General features: G+C 38.2%; 3 protein-coding genes across 3 annotated transcripts in view; 1 reads left to right on the plus strand and 2 right to left on the minus strand.

Moving 5' to 3' along the window:
- The window catches only part of LOC102303343 (ubiquitin carboxyl-terminal hydrolase 17-like protein D), a gene marked incomplete in the record, with an annotated part of 6,136 nt that extends 4,539 nt beyond the window's left edge, over positions 1-1,597 (minus strand). The window contains 3 exon segments of the mRNA XM_005951752.3: positions 1-25; positions 119-245; positions 1,523-1,597. Of these exon segments, the coding sequence (XP_005951814.2) occupies positions 1-25; positions 119-245; positions 1,523-1,549 (179 nt within the window).
- On the plus strand, positions 1,566-5,072 carry LOC102302545 (E3 ubiquitin-protein ligase RNF19B). The gene is made up of 5 exons (XM_005951750.3): positions 1,566-1,660; positions 2,958-3,078; positions 3,383-3,471; positions 3,901-4,071; positions 4,181-5,072. Exons 2-5 carry the CDS (start codon positions 2,982-2,984, stop codon positions 4,628-4,630), a joined length of 807 nt encoding a protein of 268 aa, XP_005951812.1. The 5' UTR covers positions 1,566-1,660; positions 2,958-2,981; the 3' UTR covers positions 4,631-5,072.
- Positions 5,073-7,534: 2,462 nt separating this feature from the next.
- On the minus strand, positions 7,535-10,751 carry LOC102302850 (ubiquitin-40S ribosomal protein S27a). Its single transcript, XM_005951751.3, has 2 exons — positions 10,250-10,751; positions 7,535-9,596 (listed from the first exon to the last, which is right to left on the minus strand). The coding sequence occupies exons 1-2, from the start codon at positions 10,392-10,394 to the stop codon at positions 9,388-9,390; spliced, it is 354 nt and encodes a 117-aa protein (XP_005951813.1). The 5' UTR covers positions 10,395-10,751; the 3' UTR covers positions 7,535-9,387.
- Between the last annotated feature and the right edge of the window lie 199 nt (positions 10,752-10,950).

Here is a 10,950-nt window from a genome sequence, read left to right on the forward strand (position 1 = left end):
CCTGGACTCTTGAGGCCATAGTAATCTAAAAAGTAAGTCAATGAGGGTAAAGAATATAAGTTACACATCATTTAATCAGAGCCACATGCTTTAAGCTGCTGCATTTTATACTACTTACCTGCAACAGGAAGGCTTTTTAGTTTCTTTCTGAACCTCGACACGAGGGAGTGATTCATCCTGATGTCCGTCTGATGTGTGTCGGCATTTTCACTCCTGAACTTTACTGTCAGATGCTTGGGTTCATTCTGTTGAAGGATATTAGATACAGCAGAAGTTAGAGCAGGAGAGTCAAACACAATGCTCGGGGGCCACACTTGACCCGGTAAAGACGCCAATCCAGCCAATTAGATGGCTTTGGAAAATTAGTAGAAAAGCATAGACATTAAGAAGCTTTTAAGAAGTTTTTCCTCCTGATAAAAACCTTCCCTGTGGCCATTCATACTGAGCCAGAAATAGTTAATTAATAGATAACAGTTGTGTGTAAAGTGCTGTTGAAATTGCGCTTCTTTTTTCTTATAATAACATATCTCAGGTTTGCATTGTGTAGTTAAACTTCTTTACACTGACAGAAGGGAGAGCTTCACTGGTCTGGTCCACTTAAAATTAAAGTTTGCTGTATGTGGCCCAGGATGTAAAGTGAGTTTGGCATTCCAGAAATTGAGGATAACCAGACAGGCACCAACAAACATTCAGACGGCAGGGTCAGAGTTTGGCATAAACAACATGAAAGCACGGATCCATCTTGCCGTATATCCACAGTTACAGCTGCTGCTGGTGTACAGTGGACCATTCCTGATGACTGCTTCCAGCAGGATAACTCACTATGTTAGCTCAAATCCTCTCAAAATGTTTTCTTTTAACATTAAAATTAGTTCAGTGTACTCAAATGACCTCCACAGTCACCAGATGTCAATCCAACACATCAAGTTTAGGATGTGGTGGAACAGCAGAGTCATGGATGTGCGGCAGACACATCTGCAACAGCTGTGTGACGCTGTCGTGTCTGCCTCCTCTCGTTTGTTCTGTTTTCTCTCTTCCTGCAATAACGTCACTGTACTGTGTTATGTGGCTTCCTTAAATAAAGCTCGTTAAAGTAAAGTTGAGCTGGTAATAACAAAGCAACATTATAAATACGATACTTTTACGGTTTGTAGCTACAGGTTTCTTTGGTAATGTGCTATCATTACAAATGTGCTATAAGTAAAATAACCTTGAAACGTCTGATTTTCGAAATCGATTTAAATTCAAATTTAAATTGTAAACCCTTTAAATTTGAATGAATTCGTCCACAGTAACAGTCTGTGTCTCGAGTGTTATTGAACCATGCTGCCGCCTCTTAGCCGTGCTTACCCGCCTTCGGGGGCTCATAAAACAGACCATTCAAGCAACAGTAAAACAATCACAGCTTCAGTATAAAGTACCAAACGCACTGATGCTATAACCCGTAAGTCCAGACAGCAATAATGATGATGTTTTCTAACAGTGAGTAGTAAAAAGGGAGGGTAAACAGGAGAGTACTCACCGTGCAGCCTATCTGATTTACCGACATCAGCAAACTTTCACTTTCGATGCCGTAGCGACGCTGAACGAGGAAGTGCGACAGACACACAAGGACCCACCGCTGGAAATACACACAGACCCTGGAGACTAGTGATTCCTGGTAAATTTAATATTTATTTGAATACTTAAATCAAACTAGGGAGTTACATGTGTGGATGTCCTATTTCTGGCTGAGCGTTAAAATAAAAGCGGAAGTCTTTAAAACTGCTAGAGCTGTGCCAACAAGCGAAGACATAACATTTCTCCCTTTAACAAATCGCCTGTTAATATCTTCAGTTTATCCACTTAAATAACTACGAAACCTCCTTCAAGTTTAAGTTCATATTCTTTTAAAATATTACATAAATGTTGTGGACATGTTTACTACTTTGTAATAACAGTCTCATAAGCAAGAGAAACGTTAACGTTCTGTAATAAAGTTAAAGGCAGCTGGAACTTCCTTGAGTGACTCGCCACACCTCACAGGAGGTTTTTAAATAAGTTGCTTTAAGACTGAGAGCTTCTGGATTCAAAAGAGGAGTGCCTGATGAGCCCAGTTGTAAGTAAGCTATTAAGACTCGACTGTACGCTGTGTTCGTGTTTTCCTCCGAAACAATAAGTTCCGTTGGAGCAGCCTTTCAACGCCTCTCTCTGTCTCTCGCTAGTGACCCAGACAACAAAGTAAAGCTATTTTTCGGCTACGAGCCGAACTCGGAGCCCGACATATTAGTCAGAGGTCCCTTTGGTTCGGAGCCGCAGACCTTCAGTAATAGTAATAAATCACACAGCAATAGTACATTCACGTTGTTGTAAAAAGCATGATAATATATTAAGTAATCCAAAGTATTCAGAATACGTTACTGTCATTGAGTAACGTAACGGAATACGTTACAGAATACATTTTGGGGCATGTATTCTGTATTCTGTAATGGAATACATTTTAAAAGTAACCTTCCCAACACTGGATAAGATGAAATGCATCTTCAAAAGCAAATAAATTTTATAAAAACAAGTCAAATTGTACTTTTCCACTTCATAAAGGCTCTGCACTTATTCTGGTGCTGTGAAGTGCTTGAAATTTGAATCACTAAAACTACTCATTATTCAGCAGCAAATAACTACTTAAAATCATTTTTTATTTGTTTTTTGTTTAAGAAATATTTGCATGTAAACAAAAACTGAAATCTGAGACTCCTCTTTTAATTTGACAGCAGTTTGAGGTTGTAGGGTGTAAATCTCTAGTTTTTGATGCGTTGGTTCATTTCCTTCTTGAAAAGGTGAACCATCAGCACACTGAAGATGTGTATTAGACAGCATTTATCCTCCTTTCAGTCCAAACTTCTATCTTGTGAGAATGACAGTCATTATGTTTGGTCTGTAATGGAGGCTGACATGTTAATATAAATCTTATGTTACAGTATTTGTAGTGCTGGATCGCCAGAATGAGCATTTGTGGACAGGATCAGGTGGAGAAGAAATACGACCCTCTAGACACCACCCTGAAGTTTGTCAACAGGGAGGATGACTTGGATTCATCATGTAAGATTTGTTTTATTTGTTCTGAATATAATTTATATTTGGTGTTTTGTTTCTGTTGTGGAAGCAGCAGCTGGACTCCAGCACAGATCAGAGCAGGCATCAAAGACAGATATGATGGTGATTAAGTCAGACACAGTATAAAAGGAGGAGTGGAGATAGAAAGCAGCTTACATGATGCACTCGGTGTGGGATTTGCTGGATTTGAATGTGTAGAGGGGTAGCTTGACATGCAACTCTAGTTTGACTTTGTTTCCTCTCTAAACTAACAACATGTTTGATTTGTTGTTGTTAACTCCCTCCTCAGGTGATGACTCTCTCAGAGCAGAGATGTCCTGCGGCCATGCTGTCACTCCTGAATCTCTCACACGTTGGTGTCGCTTCCTACTGGATGAGGTATGTCGTGTCTTTGTAGCCCTTTATTTTTTCTTGTAAATAAAGTTTCATGTTTAATTTGGTTAACAGTGGTGCAACGAAGTTCTATTTAAGTTTTGAGCTCTGTTAAAATAAATCTTTTTTTTAGCTAAAATTATTATACAAATGTTACCTTTTAGGTCAAGATCCTGCTTTTTTATAAATTGTTTAAGCTAAATAGTTGGGTACTACTGGTATAAGGAATTTCAAGGAATAAGTTACTTTTATAAAAGGTTATCATTGTGTGTTTGTCAGATTTGATTGTGAAAATAGTCAGTAGTTTATTAGATATAAATGTAACAAAGTACTATTATAATTATTATAATTAAAGTAAGAACCTTGAAGATTTGGACTTCAGTTCTTAGTTATTTCTTTAATTATACAGAGAGTCTTTTTTGTTGTTGTTTTCAGGGGAATTACAAATTCAGATGTCCGGCTTTAGTGGAGGGAACCAAGCAGTGTAATAAAGAGTGGTCGTACCAGGAGGTGCGCAGACTGGCTGATCTGACTGTGGAGGAAATGCAGCACTTTGAAGAGAGCATGGCCCGTCTGGCTCTTGCAGACCACTGTGAGGTTCAGCCAGTAAGTGATTTATGGTTATTATTGTGACCTTTCAGCTTATTTCACTTTGATAAAAATGTTTAAAGTGGAGGTCTCTTTCTTTTTTTTAAAACACTGTTTCCCACATCAGTGTCCTCAGTGTAAAACAGATGTAGAGAGGAAGGATCTGTCCAACCTGTGTGTCCAGTGTGTCGTATGCACAGCTGATCAGAAGAAGAAATGCCAGTTCTGCTGGCAGTGCCTGAAACCATGGAAGGGTTCAGGCCTTCGATCTGACCGCTGTGACAATGACGGCTGTGAGAACAAGGACCTGCAACTTTTGCAGACATGTAAAACCATTGATCTGCCTGAAGTAAAGGGCGTCACCAGCTGCCCCGCCATCAGACTCTGTCCTACATGTGGCCTGAGGGTGGAGCATAACAGAAAAAAATGTAAAAATATCAACTGTCCTCGCTGCAAAATGGAGTTCTGTTTTGTCTGCCTGAAACTGAAGCGTGAATGTTCCAGTTCACCATTCAGAATGTGCCCCAGTGGGGTCGCTCCAAGGCAGACCTCCATCCCTGAGTGGAGCAAAACATGAAAACAAGACAAATGAACAATTTAAGAGAATGTTTATATTTTCCTTCAACGTTTTAACAGTTGTTGATATCAAACAAAAACGATGCTCCAAAAGACACACCTCTATTTTGTCAGCCTTTGTTTCTCTGCCTCCTACTGGCTGAACTTTAAATTGCACAACAAGAGACTGTTCTCTTCTGTAAGTCAGTAACTGTGCAGAGAGATCATTATACATCTTTTACTCAAACATGTCTGTGAATATGAAATATGAATACATTTTTATCAGCACTCAGTTTATTACAAATGAAATCTTAGCATCATGCATCAGGTCTTCTTGTGAGACAAAATGTTGGCCTGTAGTTTAAGCGTAATGTGAAAAATAAAGAACTTATAAAAAGTGCTGCATTTCTTCTGTTTTGCATCAACATGCACATAGTGGATCAGTAGCTCCTAAATTATAAGCATATAAACAATTATCATATAAACAAAATGATTGATTATAAAGAAATCAAAGGAGAGCTTTGTATTATATTAGGGATTGATGAGTAAAAATCTGGATCACAGGATATTATTTATACGAGTTAGCACTTGTATTTCATAGAGGAAACAAAATCGTCCATTATAGAGATTCTGAATTTGTAAATTCTATTGTCCAATCTTGTGCACGGAAATATTCATAACATCACTTTTTCTCAGAAGAAACTAACCGATCTTGAACAAGCCAGCCTAGAACAAAGAAAATCAGACTGCCTGACTTTGCTGCTGTGTTTTTTTCACCATCATATAATCTTGTTGTGTCTTTACACTTTACACCTTCTTCCCATGATGGTTTTTCTCCTTTGGACAAATTTATCACCTTCCTTTCCTCACCTCTTTTTTCACTTCCCTGGTCTGTCTCTCTTGCAGCTGTTTTTCTGCCAGAAAAACTGGCAAAAGTTTTTGGAACTTGTTTGTATCCTTTTTTCTTTTTTTTTTAGTTTGTTTTGCATGCATTGCATAGTGAGGAAAATACACAACAATGTCACTGAGGGGGTCAGTTCGTTGAGTGAGTGAGTAGAAAACATTCTCTCAATTCTCTGCCTTAGAAAGTTTTCCTTTCACCACAGCTGAGCAAGCTTCAGTGGAACTTGTAGATAATCTCTCTGATATGACTGGGGGGACTTCCCAGTTTGCTCAGGAGTCACTGGGCACCTGGACCACTGACATGTTATTCTGTAATATTTGTGAAAGGATTTACATGTCAGCTAGGTTTTCCATACTTCGGTTTTTGGGACCCTTGCTTCTTCCTTCAACATCTTGTTCAGGTTACCCCCTAAGATTTAAAACTAACGATAGGATGCGTGAGAGTGCCACCGTCCAACAGCTCATTTCCTTCAAAAATAATCCGCTGTTGATCTGAAACAGACACAGAAGATAAAAGTGAAGAACACACACCGACTGTCAAGCAAGGCTGAACATTTCTGCAGAACAACTGAAAAGACTCAATCATCATTTATCAATTAAAATTATGAAAAAAATCAATCAATCAATCTCCAGGGAGATCACATGATGCACCGACTTGATGCTAAATTACTGTAAAGTTGTGCATTGGTTAATGGTAATCATGTGACTGATGCAACCCAGATCCTTTTATTTAGCAAAATTGGGATTAATAGTTACAATTTATTGTTGAGGGGCCAATTGTTTCCTGGTAACAAGTGAACCACCTAAGTCCAGGATAAACCTGGAAGTTACATGGATAAGACGAAAATCCTGCCTCGTACAGTCCTCTGGCGGAAGACCCTTTTTTTTTTTTATTATTTTGCACAAACTGTAAATACCAACTTGTCTTAAATTCTCTAAATATTAAATACTTGTTTTTATTATTATTTTTTATTACTGCTATTTTCTTGTTATTTTCTTCTTAATATAACTGCACACTTTCTAATGTGTGAGGAGCACGAGCCAAAGAATTTCATTATGGATAAATGTGGCTACACTGTTTATCTGTACATGACAATAAAACTTGAAACTTGGATTGAATTTCACAAACTTTAAGGACTTTGGTCAATAGGACTGCGCGAGCTGCTATAATAATGTTTAGTCTATCTGAAGCCAGGAAAGAAATCAACAAAAAAAATACCAACTGTGGAAGTGAACAAACTTATCAATATGACAATTCTAGCATCAAGACACGGGGGAAAGTGACGGATTATAATTGAGGTATTTGAATTGACATTTCGAAGAAAGTTATATGTTTTTATTCCATCAGCTGAAGTCTCATGGGGTTTAACAGTTAGGATGCCTGGGTCGTTGACCCAGGGTTTTTGAGTTTATTATATTATTTATACTTTCTAGTTTTTGGTTTCTTTGAGTTCTGTCTTATGGTTTATGTCTCTGTCTTCTTTAGTTGCTCTGTCTCCCCTATCACCTGCATCCCCTTGTCTAGTTCGCGTCTATGTGTATCTTAAGTTCCTATATCCCCGTGTTCAGTCAGTGTTTTGTGTCTGCCTTGGTCCCACGTCTCTGTTCCCTTTGTAGTGCCTGCTTATGAGCCTGTGTCTTTGTTCAGTCTGTGTTATGCGTTTCCTGTTTTACTTTGAAGGTCTGTGTCTTATCTCAGTGTGTTCAGTTTACGCTTCTTTGGTCTTGTCAGTTCTGATTTGCCCCAGCTGTGTTTCCCTCCTGTTACTCATTCCCTGATTGCTCCCTCTGTGTATTTAAGCCCTGTGTTTCTTAGTGTCTGTGTCGGCTGTTTGTTTTGCCCATCCATTAGTTTATTTTTTTTTGGAGTTTTTCCAGTTATATGATGTTTGCGTTCAGCATTAAAGCTGTTTTGGTTTAAGTTCTGTCTCCGGAGTCTGCACCTTGGGTCCTATTCCTGCCTGCACACAGCCACACCTAACATTAACAGTTTCCGAGCAAATAAAGAATAAATATTAAAAAAAAAAGTGAATTCATAGGATTAGTCGGCATGAAAACTTTATATAAGGTCAGAAAGAAGGCTATAAATATATGCTGTTTGAGAACCGTGCATTAATTCTTGTTAAACAATAAAGTTGTTATATAATAAGAGTGAATCTAAAAATTCATCTTTCTATTGTGTGCACACAGAGTTCTCAGGGATCCTAAGGAGTGTAATCTGGAACCTAGCCAGCATAAGTTTTCATGGCAATATATACTAGTGAGAAGTGAACCACAAAGAAGCATATACGTCTGTGCTTGTTAGCTAATTTTACTGCTTCAGAATTTTCCTTAACTACAATACAATGAAATGCATCTGTATAATTATCTAGAAATGCACAGACATATAACACCACAGCTCAAGGGTAAAAATGTCACATTACAGCAAGCTTTCACTCTGTCTTTCAGAGCTTTTACCTGAGATATCCAACATATATGAAAAACAGTGCCTTATTTTTTTCCTTCAGATGTTTCATGGTCATGCTGTTAAACTCCTCATCAGTGTTGCACATATCGATCCACTTCGTTTCACCCCTTAGTCCTTGAACCTTGACCCAGTAGACCGTCCCCATTTTTAGCTTTTTGGGATGAGAATTTCTGTGCTCCTTTAGATTCTGTCAATAATAATGGTAATGACACTGACACAAGTTATCTGCGCTCAGCAGACAGCAGAGTCTGATGCCAGATGGCTGAGGATGCTTTCAGTTTCACCTAAATTCTTCTTATTTTTCCAAGTTATGCTCTGTCGTTGGTACAAAGATCATCAACGCAGTTTTGAAAAGCGACAGAACCCTGTCATTTCGAAGCGGAATAACCTATGGATGAAAGGTCTTTTTGAAATCCAAAATCTCTGGGGATAGTGAAGGCATTACTCACCACTCACTATATTAAAGCTTTAAAAAGTCACGTTTTATTTATTTATTTATTATTTTTCAGCTGCTTTTTCATTTTCAGTCTAATACATGCGTATTGAGAGACTGGGGTCTGGCATCGTTGAATCATTGAAGCATGAAGAAGGCACTAAACTCAAGAGATGAACCAATGTTCTTTGTACAAACAACAGACAACTTTAAACTAGGTGTATGGAGAAGAGACAGACTTTATAGGTTCATAGAACAGATACATTACATTTTGTAAGATGTTTTTTTTTTGTTTTACTTTTGCCTTTGACAGTTTAGCTTTTCAAATAATTTCACTTCACATCAGCCTGAGCAAACAAAGAACATGTCATAAATGCTTTGAAAGAACTTGTTGTTCCTGGAAACAAATACACACCAAACAAACCCTAACAGCACAATTGTCTCTGATCCTGTGAGTCAGGCTGAAAATATCTGACAAGTTCAACCATTAATATGTGTTGAGTGACTTTTTCAGGTCCACTGACACCAAGTTTCACTTTCTATCTCCATCACATTTGCAAGAATTCACACGTCACCTGTACAATCAGGTGTGTTTCTATTGCAGTTGTTTGCAAAAATGTAAGACACATGTTATACAAAATATAGAGGAATACACAATTTATTCTTGCTGTAAATTAAAATGGTGCACATGTGGTGAACTTGTTTTAAGCTTCAAGAGAGGAAGTTTAACTAGTTTTTGTGGCAAAGAAGCAAAGAACAAACAAAATCACAAAAATTGGATTTTCAAAACATCCATACCCTCAACATTATAGAAAGCCTTCTTTCAACAGAGATCTTCCTATATATGATGAGCAAACTTTACCTGCCACTTCAAGAACAGGCACATAAATAATTGTAAAAAAGTAAAACAGAAGTTTGTGATTTGGAAGTTGAATAAAAGTTTATTACAGTTGGACCTGCACAGCACCTAGTTGTGTTAATAAAATGATAACTTCAGAGATTCCATACTTCGATTTTTGCCAGTCTTGTCCCCCATCCCACTGTTTTCATCAATAGGTCCACCTCCTCCAGGAAGCTTCATTACCATGTGGATGAGAGACATGTGCTGGATTCCATAGTCAGACAGAAGGGTATTATCTCCATCCAGCATCTTATCTCTGAATATCAGACGCAGACGCCCCTCTCCTGCACACACACACGAAAACTTTAAGAAACACACACACACACACACACACACACACACACACACAAGCATGGGGTTACTTTTAATAATTAATAGTATGTTCAGTGTTTTAGTTTGCAGCTATAAACTACGTAAAGAGTGTAAGTTTGGTAATTGGAGGCTTTCTAAAATCACTGACGGTAGAAAACACATTTAATGAAAGCTTAACCTAAAAACAAAGCTTAATGGTAATCATGAAGTACACATACTTGAGCAATGTAGTGTGTTTAGCCAGATGTTTAGTATCTTTTTCTTTGTTTGTTTGGTTTTTGTTGTGTACTGTTAAATTTTTGTTCTCATTGACAAACAGTTGATCTATTAAACTGTTCTCATAATGGCACCTAATTTAGCTTTAAATTTGACAGTAACAACTTATTGCTGCTTCCTTGTTTAATGTAAATATAGAATGTTAACTTGTAAAGAAGTGTTATAATGTTTTCATATGTAATAAAGCTTTTTTAACACAGTTTAATTTGTATCTTTTTTTCAGAAAACCTTTAAACAGTGTTAATATGCATCAATAAAACTACATTTCAGACGGTACATTGCTATCTGTTGTCTTCTGCCATCAGGTCGGAAAAAGCGCGTTACTCGTGTTTCGGCCAGTGTTCTTTACCTGCAAAGTTCGGAAACTTCTCACATATTTTTTCCTTCAGCTGTCGCACTGCCATGTTCTTAAACTGCTCCTCGGTTCTGCACAGGTCGACCTCCACCATCTCACCCATGGGGCTACGAACAATAACCTGGTAGATCGTTCCCATTTTGTGCTGACTTGTGTGTCACTGGCTGTGTTCCTAAAGTTGTTGGCGCGGACACTGGTAATGGCCCTTCAGGTTGTTGTTCACGATTTGGGTCTAACAGATGAGTGACGATACTCTTCTACTGTTATTATTGGTTGGATCGAAGGCGTAACGTCCAAAGGTTGAAAAAAACACCCTAAAGGAACAAATGACTATTCTGACCGCACCACCAAACAAATTTGACGCCAAATTGACATCTTATCCGATATCGCAAGTTGCTGTTTCTGCCCTGGTCTCGACGTTTGTAAAGTGAGGCGACTGCGTGAAGACACGAATGTACGACCGTAGCTTCCTGATTTCTTTGCGTTGGGTTTTGACTTCTTCTGTTCTTATATCAGCCCTGATGTAGTATTGTTTGATGGGCGACACCTATCGTTCAGGAAGAGACTTCAGCGGCCACATGCCCTGTAAATTGTAATTTGTACGGTGGCCCTGAAAGGCCAAACGGACTGCAACTTCAGAAAACACTTGCAAAAAGAAAAATGCTGCAAAAAGAAAAACGCTGCAAAAAGAAAAA

The sequence above is a fragment of the Haplochromis burtoni genome, unplaced genomic scaffold (assembly GCF_018398535.1).
Source record: "Haplochromis burtoni strain Fernald_Lab_line unplaced genomic scaffold, NCSU_Asbu1 Contig_1033, whole genome shotgun sequence".
Taxonomy (NCBI): domain Eukaryota; kingdom Metazoa; phylum Chordata; class Actinopteri; order Cichliformes; family Cichlidae; genus Haplochromis; species Haplochromis burtoni.